The sequence below is a fragment of the Acomys russatus genome, chromosome 7 (genome assembly GCF_903995435.1).
Source record: "Acomys russatus chromosome 7, mAcoRus1.1, whole genome shotgun sequence".
In the NCBI taxonomy this organism is placed as follows: domain Eukaryota; kingdom Metazoa; phylum Chordata; class Mammalia; order Rodentia; family Muridae; genus Acomys; species Acomys russatus.
This window is the reverse complement of record NC_067143.1, coordinates 44,468,927-44,483,910: the sequence shown is the minus strand read 5'-3', so window position 1 is coordinate 44,483,910 and position 14,984 is coordinate 44,468,927. Positions and strand designations below refer to the sequence as shown.

General features: G+C 39.8%; 1 protein-coding gene across 21 annotated transcripts in view; it reads right to left on the bottom strand.

The window, feature by feature from the left end:
- The window catches only part of Dlg2 (discs large MAGUK scaffold protein 2), a 1,899,378-nt gene that overhangs the window by 278,357 nt on the left and 1,606,037 nt on the right, over positions 1 to 14,984 (bottom strand). For all 21 annotated transcript variants that reach the window (XM_051148923.1, XM_051148943.1, XM_051148920.1 and 18 more), the window contains one exon: positions 2,015 to 2,117. In XM_051148923.1, coding sequence (XP_051004880.1) covers positions 2,015 to 2,117 — 103 coding nt within the window. The remainder of the gene's footprint in view (positions 1 to 2,014; positions 2,118 to 14,984) is intronic.

The following is a 14,984-nucleotide window of genomic DNA, read 5'->3' as shown; positions in this document are numbered from 1 at the left end:
TCGGCTATTTGTATTTGGCAGCCTTGGAGAAAACATCTTTCCTATCTTGGTATGCACCCATCTTTTCCTTTCCGGATCTATGGTCATCTATGATGCAGGCTGCCATCACAATGCATTTACTAAAACTGTTTAACCTGATTGCAAATGCTGATGCTGAAGTCAGGCACAAACAATGCCAATATACCAAGATAGACATGAAAGAAAGTGTTTTGTTTACTCTTTTTGTAGAGCATGCTGCCCAGAAAAAAAAAAAAAAGGTAAAATATAGGCTACCACGGACAAGGCCCAAATTTCAACCTTCCACAGGACACACAGTAAAATGAAATTAATGAATCATTTTAAAAGGACGAAGGAGTTCTTTATAACTAGATCATGGAGCTTTTCCTTCACAAGACCTTAAAATCTCATTGTCAGTTGTAGAATACTCTCATTTCCTAGCCATTTCTTTTTATGGCACAAGATGTAACTTTACAGTGTTGTGTTAATGTTTCTTTAGCAAAGGACCATTACACACACACACACACACACACACACACACACACCCCTACCTTCACATCCCAGTTGTATCACTGAGAATCATTTTAGTCAGAGAAATAGATGTTTAAATAAAATAAAGAGTTAATCCCACTTGGGACAGGTCACCAATATTTAGTTGGCCAATCCAACTTATAATAACGGTATCTCATCAAGTACATGACTTTTTTTTTTACAGTTATTTATTCAAGAGAAGTGTATAGTTGAAAAGTGGGTGGAACATCTAAAGACATATTACCATTTATATGAATTAAGATATTGCCTTGAGGAGAGGCAATGGTCTGCTTAACACGTCTATTACTAAAGAAGAAATTTCTCCTCCTTACTTTCTAAGTCTGAATTGCACTTACAGTGTCCATTGGTGACTAAATAATATAAATGGAATAAAGCTGGTGAGGTAAAGTTTTGAGGTATTTGAGTTCATCTGTTCATATGAGCTTTTCTTTTCTTTTTTAAAAATTTATTTAATTAATTTATTCAGATTACATCTCAATTGTTATCCCATCCATTGTATCCTCTCATCTCTGCCTCCATCCCACTTTCACCCTATTCCCCTCTTCTATGTCTGTGACTGAGGGGAACCTCCTCCCCCACTATATGGTCATAGGGTATCAAGTCTCATCTTGGTAGCTTGCTTATTCTTTCTCTGAGTGCCACCAGGCCTCCCCACCATGGGGAAGTGGTCAAATATATGGCACCAGAATTCATGTCCTAGTCAGTTCTCACTCTCCACTCAAATGTGGAGAATGTCCTGTCCATTGGCTAGATCTGAGTAGGGGTTTGATGCTTACTGCAAGTATTGTCTTTGGTTTGAGCAGTAGTTTGAGCAGAACCCCATGGGTCAAGATCTGTCTGTCATGATGTTCTTCTTGCAAGTTTCTAGGACCCTCTGGATCCTTCAATTTCCCCATTCTCCCATACTTCTCTCACCTAAAGTCCCAATGGAATGTCCTCACAACTATCCTAATCTCCTCGTAAGTGAAGGCTTTCATGGGACATGCCTCTTAGGCTAGTGTCCAATTATAAGTGAGTATATACCATGTGAGTCTTTCTGCTTCTGGGTTAACTCACTTAGTATGATCATTTCTTTTCTTTTTAAAAATATTTACTTATTATTTATACAATATTCTGCCACCATGAATTCCTGCAGGCCAGAATAGGGCACCAGATCTCATTATAGATGGTTGTGAGGCACCATGTGGTTGCTGGGAATTGAACTCAGGACCTTTGGAAGAACAGCCAGTGCTCTTAACCTCTGAGCCATATTTCCAGCCCCATCTGAGATTTTCTAAGTGCCTGATGTTCTTCTGGAAGATTGGGGGGTAACAATTTTGTGGGATTTAGGGGACATTGATCATTAAGTTTTTAATCATAAGTTTAATAAAAGCATTACTGATCTTGATAAAGATTAGCACTGAGAATCAGTAATGTATCCAAAAAGAGCAATTCTTGAACATTCAAAGCATGAGTGTGGACTGACCTTCTGGTTGATATTGTGCTATGATTGTGACCGTCTGCCCAGCCCCCTTCAGTGCTGCAGCTGCCTGCTCGTGAGACGCTCCTCGGAGATCAATGCCATTCACCTGGAAGACAGATCAGAACTTTAGGCATGGTACCTGCACTCTGAGAAAAGGGAAAAGAGTTTCCAAAATTAATAAGCTATCTAAAATTATGCCATGTCCCTCAAAAATCCTTTATTTCTTATTCAGGTGTTTCTTGGTTCAGTAGGTTCCATAGTCACGATTAATTTTTAGAAAGCAGAACCATGAAATTTCATCTTGTGTTTGTGGCCCAGCTTGGCTAGGTTGGGAATATTTTGTCTATCTCTGTCCACAAAGGTTTTTGTGTGTGCACTGCTACGTTCCCATGGGTTTTCCAGGTTTCTGGGTCAGATTCGCTTCTAAATTAGAGGGGAATGAAAATGAAGAGAGACACACATGATGCCCACAGACAAGTATGTGCCGACAGATTCACATATTCAGACGACGTTCTGGGGAGACTGGATGGAATGGGACTGGCTTGCTGCCAGATTCCTCTCTTTGGGTAAGTGCCTAGTCCTCTCATATGGAGCTTGGTGAGACAGCCTTGAGCCCTGTTCCAAAATAAACCTGCCTGCCCCATTTCTCAAGCACAATTCCATAATGAATTCTGACAAAATGAAATAAAGAGTGCCCGGAGTTTATTTTGCTGTCGCTCACTCCCGTTTTGAAAGGCATACTAGCAGAGAAGCAGACGGTCTGTAAAACAAGCTCCGACCTCTGCCAGGAAGAATAAAATCATCACTAGGTCAAATTCAATGAGAAGCAAAAGTTAAAACCTTTCTCTAATCAAGAGAGTCAATAAGTCACCAGGATATAGTTGCCAAGGGTTCTGTGTCTAGCTGTGAGGAGGGACAGTGGGTGGGGCTCAGAGGAGATCAAGATGCCTTCTTCATGGAAATGAACACACACTGAGTTTGGTTTTCTAACCAACACAAAGCATCCTCAGCCTGCTTCATTTTGTTTAAAGGGCAGGATGCTATGTCTAAGAGAAGAACTCAGAGTTGATAAGGGTTATCTCCATGTTTGGTATATTCTCTTGTGTAGGCCTTGGACAATCTTCTTTAACAAAGATCATGAGTAGTTAAATGGAGGCATGGCTACCACTCTGCTTCCCGACCTGGCCTGGCTCATCTGTATCCTCCAACTTTAGGTTGCTGTTCCTTCAAAACAACTCTGTCAATATCTCCTTACTGACATCTATAGTTCCTTTTGCCTCTCTCCTGGCTTTCTATTCTGGTGAACTTCCTCTCATGAGCATTGACTATGTATTCATTTTGGGAAGTCCACTGTGCTAGGCCTGGCACACTATGCCAACCATTAGATGAGTGACAGTAATATCATGTCTCTGAGTCTGATTTCTCTCACTTCAGAAGGAATGATTAGGCTATTAGAGTTCAAAGTGCCTGTGGTGGTAGACTCACACATGCTTGCTTATTTTGTTCCCATCTGGTGAGATGGAATATTTAGGAAGTATAGCCTTGCTAGAAGAAGTACATCACCAGAGACATACATTATTAGAGACAGGCTTGGAGACATTATAGCCTCACCCTACTTCTTGATCTCTTTGCTTCCTGTGTATGGTTGAAATGTGATCTCTCACCTTCTTGTCTCAGTCAGTAGACATGTCACCGGTGACATTATGGACCTTCTCTCTGGAGCTGTAAGCCAAATAAACTTTTTTAAACCCTCTATATGTTGCTTCAGGTTGAGGTGTTTCATTGCAGGAAGAGAAAAGTAACTAACAATCCCTCTCCTTGAACTGAGAAATACCAAAGCTACTCAAGAGTAAAGAATAGTCATTGTCATTGTTAAGAATGCCCAGGATACTGATGGGCCAGAAGTAGGGTTCTGGTAGCCAAAAGGGTCAGCAAAGGTAGACGTATCTAGATATTTGTCTACAGCAAGCTCAACTGCACAAATATCAGGCACCAAATAATGCCCTCCGCCACCCTACCCCCCCGCCCACACACATACCAACCCACCCCAGCAAATAAAGCCACATCAGGACTACACTCGACCTCTTCCACTGAGGTCAGACAACACAGCCCAGCTAGGGGAAAGTGACTCAAAAGCAGGCAACAGAGTCCATGTTAGAGACAGTCCCCGCTCTACTTGCTAGGGGGACATCTCTGAGACAAGCTGGAGACCTGTGACAGGGTAGGCTCCTGGGAGATGAGGAGGTGACTCTAGCTGAGACTTTTAGCAGCAGGGGACATGGAGACTGAAGTGGCCACTTCCTAGCCAGCAGGACTTCAAGTGGAGGGAGAGGAACAGCAACCACCCACAAAACCTTCAACCCAAAATTTACCTTGCCTACAAGATGTGCAGGAATAAAGATGGAGCAGAGATTGAGGGAATGGCCAAGTATTTTTAAATGGTATTTTTTTTCCTTGTAAAACAATTAATTCTTGTTTGAAAAAATGGACACTACCAAAGCAGTATTTCCAAAAACTATAGAAGGAAATATATAAGTGAATTCTCACCATTTGCACTTCCACAGGTGACATCATTTGTGTCTCTTGCTCTGAAATTCACCTATGTATTGCACGTGGCTGTGTCTGAGTTTCTATTGTTCTCATTATATACATATTTTATTACTACCTTTTAACTAATGAATTAAATATCATGTATAAATATACAACTTGTTTTGATTTTGGTTAGCATTTGGGCACCTTTCATGTAAGCTCACGTCATTTGTGTTTTTAATTGGAAGACTATGTTCCCTGTTGGGAATGCTCTAGGGTTGTTCAGTGAGATTCTTACTGATATAATTAAAATCAGTTCTTTTTTCTTTTTCTTTATTATAGTTTATTCAGATTACATTCCAGTTGTTATCCCCTCACTTGTATCTTCCCATTCCCTCCCTTCTTCCCTCTCACTTCTGCCCTATTCACCTGACCTAGACCTCTGGCAGAAGGGGACCTCCTCCCACACTGTATGACCACAGCCTATCAGGTCTTACCCAGACAGCTTGTTTCTCCTTCCTCTGTGTGCCTGCTGGGCCTCCCAACCCCTTGGGGAAGTGATCAAATAGGGGGCACCAGAGTTCATGTCAGAGGCAGTCCCCACTCTCCTCACAACCGTGGAGAGTGAGCTGTCCATTGGCTAGATCTGAACAGGGGGTCTATGTTTACAGCATGTATTGTCCTTGGCTGATACAACAGTCAGTTCCATTTTTCTTTAGCATATTTATGAATATCTTCATGAAGGATAAAAGCACTGGCTATGGTCTTTGTAAGACAAAGGGTGTATGATTTAAAATTTTTGTTATTGAACAATTAAACATTATTATTTATTTAACATATTTAAATGATTAAAGAAAATAATCTCATTTATCAGATAACATGTTGATGTAAAATGGAAGTAATATGTATACATAATACTGTATATAATATTAAGTCAGTATTAAAAAGCACAAATTAAATGTTTTTTTCTATTTTTATCTCAGGAAGTAACTGTCTTGGAGCTAGAGATGGATCAGTTGTTAAAAGTGTTGTTTTTGAAGAGGACTCAAGTTTGGTTCCCAAAATCAGATGGTACACAATCACTGAGAGCTCCATCTCCAAGGGACACACACACACACACACACACACACACACACACACACACACACACACAAATATAAATAAAAATTAAAAACCAACATAAAAACGTAGTAATCTTGATGACTTTCTGTGTGCAATACTCACTACCTTGTTATGAATATAAACCAGATTATAAATTTTTGATTAAAAGTTTAATATAAACGAAGGCGTGTTGTGTACGTCATTTCACATCTTGATTTTACACGGAGAGCTTTTTGAGTTGGTGTTTTGTTTTGAGACAGAGCCTCTCTGTGTAGTTCCTCACTACATAGACCAGGCTGGCCTCAAACTCACAGAAAGCCTCTTGCGTCATTTCCCAAGTGCTCAGATTAAAGAAGCACGCTGCTACAGCCAACCTCAGGGAGCTGTTTTAGCTACAATTTACAAATGCATGTTGATCTTATTCATTATAATGATATGTACGGTCCCAGCATTCAGCATAAAACATTCTATGTCACTAGTTCACAGTTAATGAACACAGTGGTTCATTACCACTTTTCTATTATAGCCATTTCCATAATAAACAGCAACTAATGGTAGGTTGAATAAAGTTAATTTTGATAGTCATTGTCAAATTGCCTCTAAAAACAAGGCATTACTTTATATTCCTACTAATAACATGGTTTTGTACTTTTATACTAATTAATTGCACATACCTCAACATTTGACTTTTTGCATTTTAATGAGTAAACAATTATATTTTTAGTTAGATTTCTTCAGTTATGAAAGTAAGCATCTTTTATGCTAATTGGCTATTTTAATATGTTTTTACATAAAATGTCTGTTCCACTATAGTTGCTGACTTTTTGTTTAGTTTGTTCTTTTCAAAGTTTTATTTGTATGTTTAAAAACATTAGTGTTCCCCTTAAAAATGCATTTATATTATCAAACATATTTTATGTTAAAGATTATTATTTATATTGAAAATTAAATTTCATATTAAAATATTTTACTTTCTATTAAAGAGATTATATCAAATCTATTGTCATAGAGAATTTTAATATTTATCATTTTTTTCTTTTTCAAAAGCTTTAGATTTTTCTATTATATTTTACTATCTCCAATTCATCTAATAAGTTTCCCATATTTTCCTGTAGTGTGATTATAGTTTCAATTTCACTATTGAATTTTTAAATCACCTTGAATAAATTGTGGTGTCTGGGATGAAATCAAGTGAGTGGTTATGGTTCCTTAAACTCCTAAGAACCTGAGTTGCTGGTCTTTAAATCGACGGTGTACAATCAACAGAGAGGTGAGTGAAGAACTGAAGACTATACTCTCATGACATCACCCTAGGCAAACAATCATCTACTAGCTGTATGACACTAGCTTAACATTCAGGAAGAACCTGAAGATGTTCAAGGAAATCTATCCCAATTGGGGCCGATTCCTGAGATAAAAGCTTGCTTTGGCAAGTCTTCTGGTGTTTTCCACTTCTTGGTTCCAGTTCAACCTTCTGAAGGCTCAGAGAAAACCATTTCTTCTACATGGTTTTCCAAATATTACAAAACACTAGACTCTTTTCCAAGTTGGAGCTATCCTGCTTCCTCCTCTACATCTATGTCTTAGTCTTGCTATCTCACTAGTGTTTCAGCTTACATACTTCCAGTAATAGGGCTCTCTCTCTCTCTGTCTCTCTCTCTCTCTCTCTCTCTCTGTCTCTGTCTCTCTCTCTTTCTCTCTCTGTCTCTGTGTCTCTCTATGTCTCTCTCTGTCTCTCTGTCTCTACTAGTGTTTCAGCTTACATACTTCCAGTAATAGGGCTCTCTCTCTCTCTCTCTCTCTCTCTCTCTCTCTCTCTCTCTCTCTCTCTCTCTCTCTCTCTCTCTGTCTCTGTCTCTCTCTCTTTTTCTCTCCGTCTCTGTGTCTCTCTCTGTCTCTCTCTGTCTCTCTGTCTCTGTTTCTGTCCCTCCCTCCCTCCCTCCCTCCCTCTCTCTCATCTGTACATTCTAGCTTTGGATATTCTTATGAATGACATTTTTAGAATCTTGATGCCATTTAATTCCTCATCAGAGACTCAGTTAAATGGTTTGGGTCAAAAATTACAAAAAGGGCACTCACTGTGGTTACTACCCTCCTACGTGTGCCTCATGAAATACCTAGAGCTGAACGCCAGATACAGATAATAGCTCTTCAAAAATATCCATTTGAGTTATTTCCCTTTCTAGTTTAAGAAAAGAGTGACAGCTATTGTCAAACATTTTTCTGTTTAATGGAGACAGGCAAACACCCATTTTAAAAGTTTGGGGAAGACAAGTCATAATGTTTTGGGACACAGAGAAGGTAGACCGAGGCATGTGGTAATTTTCTGGAGGAAGTATCACTGAGAAAATACCTGAATGAGTTATCCGAATGAGAATGGATGATAGCAATTTCCTCAGAAGGATACAGAAAATAAGATTTTTATCAGCAGTAATAAAATAAAGGAATGGCTTTTGTAGAAGACTACCATCTTGAAACAAGTGTAGCTAATACTCAGGGATTTAACAAAATTATTGTGAAAAAATACAAAGGGGTAGCCTAGTGGGAGAGGTTTACAGAACTGGTGCCAGGTTTCAATTAAAATCAGTCTGGTAAAAGGCACAAAGGAACCTATAGCAAATTATTTCACAGTCAGGGGTCTGGAGAGAACATGACAGTGAGGCAACTAAGAAGAAACTGGGGCCGAATCCAAAGGAGCTAATTTTTTTCCCCCAGAAAGACTATGGATAGTACGGTGCGCAGATGTAGTCGCAGTGTTTTAGGAAAATGTAGCAGAATTTTCTCTCTTCTCTACAGCGAAGAAATGACTTCATTGTTCTGAAGTAATGTGATAGATGACTATACATGACTGGGTCATGGATTTATTCAGCTACCAACGGGATGCTGGGAACCGATGGTGTGGAGGCCTGCCATCCCCTGGGGCCTCTGGGTTGTAAATTCAGTGATTTCTACAATTTAAAACTTACACCTCAAATGTGTTGTTGCAATTAGCAAATTGTTTTCCCCACCTCTCAATTTGTACTAAAGAAGGTGATATATAAACAAACAAATATATTAAAAAAGCACTCATCTCTGCTAAGTGAAGGAAGCAGAGAGACCACAAATTTTTCACTTATCTAGAGTTTGAGCCATCCCGGTGTCGGGTGTAGAGTATGTAGAGAAAGCAGGGGACCAAGGAGAGGTGTCTTGATTGCTGTGGAAAGTGGTTTTGTCAGTAGGTTTCCATGGCATATGATTTCTCCTCTCTTTCAGAGGATAACCCTGGTAATGGTGAAGTCAGTTCAAGACCTAAGTCATCAAAGACAAGATAACCAGGTGGGAGATGACGGTAAGATTGCAGATGATAAGATGAAGGCTTGAATTATGGAAACGTGAATGGAATTGAGGTATGGGAGACAGACTTGGGAGAAGAAGCAGAGGAAATAGATGGAGGTTGCTCGTGTATCTGTCCTCAAGTGTTCTGAGATCCATCTAGAATTCAAATAATATTTGTACTATTCAGTAGACTGGAAATGGGGGGCCAGAAAAATATCATAACATTTAAAAAAATTTATTCTTATTACATCTCAATGGTTATCCCCTCCCTTGTATCCTCCCATTCTTCCCTCCCTCCCATTTTCCCCTTACTCCCCTCCCCAATGACTGTTCCTGAGGGGGACTTCCTCCCCCTGTATATGCTCATAGGATATCAAGTCTCTTCTTGGTAGCCTGCTATCCTTCCTCTGAGTGCCACCAGGCCTCGCCATCCAGGGGATGTGGTCATAACTTTTAATAACAATGGTCCTGCATCAAGATAGAGATGCAGAATGGAAAGTGAGTTTGGATGAGAGAAGATCATGCTTTTTTGTTTCAGAAATGTTAAGTTTACTGTCTCCGTTGGACATCTATGGATTATTAGGCCCTTGAAAGGTATATACCAGGAGTTTAGAGAAATGGACAATGTGATAATTATTTTTGTAATTTATTTCTCCAGGGTCAGCACCTGAGCACACTAAAGCCACTTGTAAGAAGAGGTTTGCTACACAAAGTAGCAACACTCAGACCACCCACATCACTGGGCAGAAGCACGTTAGAGGGGTTTATATATGTAAAGCTGCTAGGACAGTGCCTGCCATATGGTTAGCGCATATAATGGCTGTCTGTTGTTGATTGCTCTCCAGTCACACAGGAAGTGAGACGATGACCTGGGCTAGTATAAAATTACTCCAAGAAAGAGCCAGTTGATGGACTAAGGAGATCGCTAGAGTGGTACGTTATGAGAAAGGAAATATGGGGCCCTGTAAATGTAGGCATTCCAAGTAGCAGTACTATCCTACGATAAGGCTATTCCATTTGGGGACATCCCTTCATCTCTCTGTGCCTCAGTTTCTTAATTGAGGAAGACAGACTCATACTAAATGTCTGAGGTCCCTTTCAGTGCTTAATACACAAACATTCTGTACTCAATATTCATTTTGTCGACAACTTGAGAAAAATGGTTCACTCAGCATTAAACTTTTACAGCACCCTGAAGCAAGTTGCAAAGTGAATGAACTATAAATTGCATATGAAGTAGAAATTCCTAATTAAGTTTCCTTTTCCTCCTGGAGGCTGTGGCACTTGGGAGAGAGCGATAGCACTTCTGACAGTGGTTGCCTGAGAGCTTGAGACTAGAATTCTAGAACACAGGGAAAATGAAAAATTGATATTGGATATTTACGTGTCTTAGAAGTTAAGCATTAACATTCCCTTTAAATTTGGCTCAGTGATGCAGAAAGCAAAATATTATATCTAAAAAAAAAGATTTTAAAATGCCTGAGCTTTGCCAAAGGCATCTGTAAGAGGGCTGATCACTTTGTAGTCTAGTCTGTAACTGAACATCAGCCTAGTTATGCAAACCCAACTTATAGAATAAAGTGCCAGAAAGAACTTTCAGGACCCATGTACTCATACGAAATAATAGCTATCTGTTATGAAAGCCTAGAAGCAAAGGGCACCTGAGACCTTGCCAGTTACTGCACAAACCTATGATCTAGTTACCATCTCCAATGCTGAACAATTTCTTACCTAGAGGCTGATAAACCTATATTTTTACTTTACATTTTCATTTCATGTCAAACATGTGCCCCAAATCCATTTTCTCCAGAACCCAGCTTCTCCCCCTTACTCTCAACAGATAACAATACTACATCCACCACTTGAGCCCCTCAATGAAGAATCCTCCTTCTCTACCCCTCTTATCTCCTTACGTGATCCCTCAGCAGCGCTATTGAGTCTAGCTAGAGACCCTACTAGAACTCTCTTTTCCCTCTCCAATCTCTACTTCAGCAGCCTGCCAGTTCTCCCCAGGGTATAGTGGGAGCCTATGAGTTACATCTGTACCTGGGACTGCCTCATGCCCACCCCCACCCATTTCCTTTTCACCAGCCAGATATCATAAAGTTCATATCTTGCCTTTCCTCATCATCTTTCCATTGGCTTCTTGTTCATTTGATTTGAATGGAATCCCAACTCCTGGCCTTGCTCCATGCCCATCCCTCTGATTCCATCTCACATCACTCTTTGCTGGTTTTCCACAAGCACATTCATTCTCTTTGACCTCAGCATAAGTCTCCCTCAGCCAGAAGGCATCTGTGGCAGAGATCTGCATAGCTGGAATATTCTTTGGCCTCTTTTTCCCCCTAAATCTCAGATTATTTGCCAGTTTCCTAGAGCATTTTGCTTGTGCTCCCTCAAACTTAACCTTGTTCGTCTTGGACAGACCCTGCTTTAAACTCTCACAGAATTCAGATCTATTTGATAGTTTATCTCATTTACACATTAAAAAAAAAAACCAACACCTTCCCTATCTCTTTACCTCCTTACCCTTAATAGTTAGAACACGATGTAGAGGCTAGGTAATAGTCCCTCAATTGATAAATGTTTATAACCATTACATGACATAATTTTACTTATGTAATAAAATTTTATTTGACAATTAATTACAATTTACTTATAATAAACCAGGTACTGTTAAGAGACCTTTTCATGGGACATGCCCCTTGGGCTAGTATGCAGATATAAGTGAGTATATACCATTTGATTCTTTCTGCTTCTGGGTTAACTCACTCATTATGATAATTTCTAGCTCAATCCATTTATCCACAAATTTCGGGAATTCCTTGTTTTTAATAGCTGAGTAGTATTCCATAGTGTATATGTACCACAGTTTCTTTATCCACTCTTCTACTGAGGGACACTTAGGCTGTTTCCATGTTCTGGCTATTATGAATAAGGCTGCTATGAACATGGTTGAGCAAAGTTTCTTGTTGTGTGCTGGAGCATCTTCTGGGTATATTCCAAGGAGTGGAATAGCTGGGTCTTGAGGAAGCCCTATTCCCATTTTTCTGAGATAGCACCAGATAGATTTCCAAAGTGGCTGTACTAATTTGCATTCCCACCAGCAATGAAGGAGTGTTCCTCTCTCCCCACATCCTCGCCAGCATGTGGTGTCGCTTTCACTTACCAGGAAACTGGGACAGAGGGGAAGGCATCCTATTGGGACTCTAAATGAGAGATGCATGGGAGAATAGCAAAATAAAAGGATACAGAGGGTCCTAGAAACCTACAAGTAGAACAATATGATAGGCAGATTTGGGCCCAGGGGTCCCGCTCAAACTAAGGCACCTGCCAAGGACAATACAGGAGGTAAACTTTAAACCCCTTCCCAGATCTAGCCAATGGTCAGAATATTCTCCACAGTTGAGTGGAGAATGTGATATGACTTTCTCACGTACTCTGGTGCCTCACATTTGACCATGTCCCCTGGAGGGGGAGACCTGGTGGCACTCAGAGAAAGGACAGCAGGTAGCCAAGAAGAGACTTGATACCCTATGAGAATATATAGGGGGAGGTGATCCCCCTCAGGAACAGTCATAGGGGAGGGAAATAATGGGAAAATGGGGGGGGGGGGAGGAATGGGAGGATACAAGGGATGGGATAAACATTGAGATGTAACAAGAATAAATTAATAAAAAAAAAAAAAAAAAAAAAAAAAAAAAAAAGAGACCTTTTCATGACTTTGTCTTCCTGAAGGAATACTGTAGTCATGGAAACATTCCTTGAGGGTGAGGCTTAAGGAGCTTTACTTCTGCAAAGCTCTATGATGATGGACGAACAGTCAGATGTAGGCTGTCTCCTGATGATGCAGCTCTTTATTTTCTCTATGTTGTACTAGAACTTCATTAGTTGACCAACTGTCTCATTCTTTGGGACTCGGCAGTTATGATCGGTGGAACAGCTCCAGACTTCCCTTTGACCAACACACTTGAGGGAGAATATCTACACATGAGGGCAGTGATCTGTAAAACATGTCATAGCTCCACTCTCATTTCAAAGCCATGTCCATCTTTTTTTTTTTTTTTTTGTTTCATCTATGCAGTGTAAGCTGTGTAGGGCTGTAGGTGTAATGGTGGTACCCATGACGATAGAGATGCACGGGCGAGTAACCTTGGAAACACTGCTGCCAAGGAACCTCTCACTTTTGTTTTATCTCACACACCAGGTAAAGTGTGAGACTTCAGTGCTCGCCTAAACACCTTCTCTAAGATCTACCGCAGCAGTCACCTCCTACCTCTCTCTCCAAACACTCCATCCTGGGCTGAGAAAGGTGTATTTGAGACTGAGTCTCCTAATTGGAGCCAGAGTCAAGGCCATCTTTGATGGATCCTGGTAATAAGTCAGCCTTAGAATTTGATCAAAATTTTAATCCTCTGAGTCACCTCCCAGACCCATTTGGTTAATTTTAAAATGTGGAGACTGCCTGGAAGCCTGTATTCTTTTTCCAAAATTCCTTTTTGGTATGTATGAGGTTGCTATGTGGCTGACATTGTGTTTTCACTGAATTACTCTTCTGTTAATGACCATCAACAGGGAACTGGGTAAGCAGATTGCGAAATATTTAAATAGCAAAATATGTATACCCATTAAAAGCAACAACATATATGTCTAAGATTCTGAAACTGAAAAATGTCCATGATATATTGCCTAGTCAGAAGAAAGTTTTAGAAGGGTGTTTATATATAATTCCAATTTTCTATTAAAAACAGCAGTAATAGATGCTTTAAAGGGAGGCGGTACTAGGGCTGGGTGGGAGAGAAACGATGTAGTAGAAGCTTATGTTTCTTTTTAAAGCCTATAGTAAGGTCTGTGTGATTTTTAAGTCATCACAGGTAACCATACCAATATTATAAAGTTATAGCATAAAGCAGTTTTCCTTTTTTGTTTTTGAGACAGGGTGTCTCTGTGTATCCTTTGCTGACCTGGACTCACGTTATAGACCAGGTTGGCCTAGAACTCACAGCGATCCGTCTGCTTTTGCCTACTTGAGTGCTGGGATTACAGGCATGTACCACTGTGCCTGGCTGCATGAAGCAGTTTTAATGACTGAGTTTGAAGTTTGTGTTCCTTTGACCCTCAACATAATTTTCATATTATGTTCCAATTCCAACTGAACTTTAAGTTGTCTACATTAGAGTTGAAAGCAGCAAAGAAGGTTCTTTCTACTCATCCCAGAGTGCCATCTGTTAGGTTCATTAAGTCACTAACTAGGTTTTTATAATTTCATTGCTTAATCTAGATAGATGCAAAGGCTCACAATCAGATTGCATTTACCACCACTGTTGAAGAACAATACTTATCAATCGACTTTCCCTTCAAATTGTCTTCTTGTTTTGTTCTTATCTGATTTCTTGCACAAGCCCTGAGTATTGAGCCAGATTATTATGGTAGATTTACTTTCCAATTTATTTTGAGGAATTTCAAATAGTGGAACACTTTGAGAAGAACATACTGAAATTTCACAGAAATTTTATTAAGACACAACGGTGCTTACAGTTTTAGAACCTTTGTTCTCCCTTTCTCACTCCTTTCTTTAATTCTTACCAGTTAGGACGGTGAGAGAGGTACAGAGGCACACCCTCTGTCACCTTTTCTGAGCAACTTGAATATGTCACAGACCTTACGTCACTCTCATTATTATATTGAGCCCTTTGTATATCCTAGCCAGTCTACTTTCTTCCAAATGTGAGTGTTCACATTACACATGAGGCAGATGCACCTCTTCTGTGCTCATACTTGCAGGTTATATGCAAATATCTTTTCTTTTAAAATATATATTTTGAATATTTTATCATTTTATTTTATGTTTATAGGTGTCTTGCCTGCATGCATATCCGTGCATCACACATGTGCAGTGACTGCAGAGGCCGCAAGAATGTATTGGATTCCCTGAAACAGGAGTTACTACTATGTGGGTGCAGGGAGCTGAACCCCACAAGTGCTCTTACCTGTATGTGTGTATGTATGTATTATTTTTATGTGCATG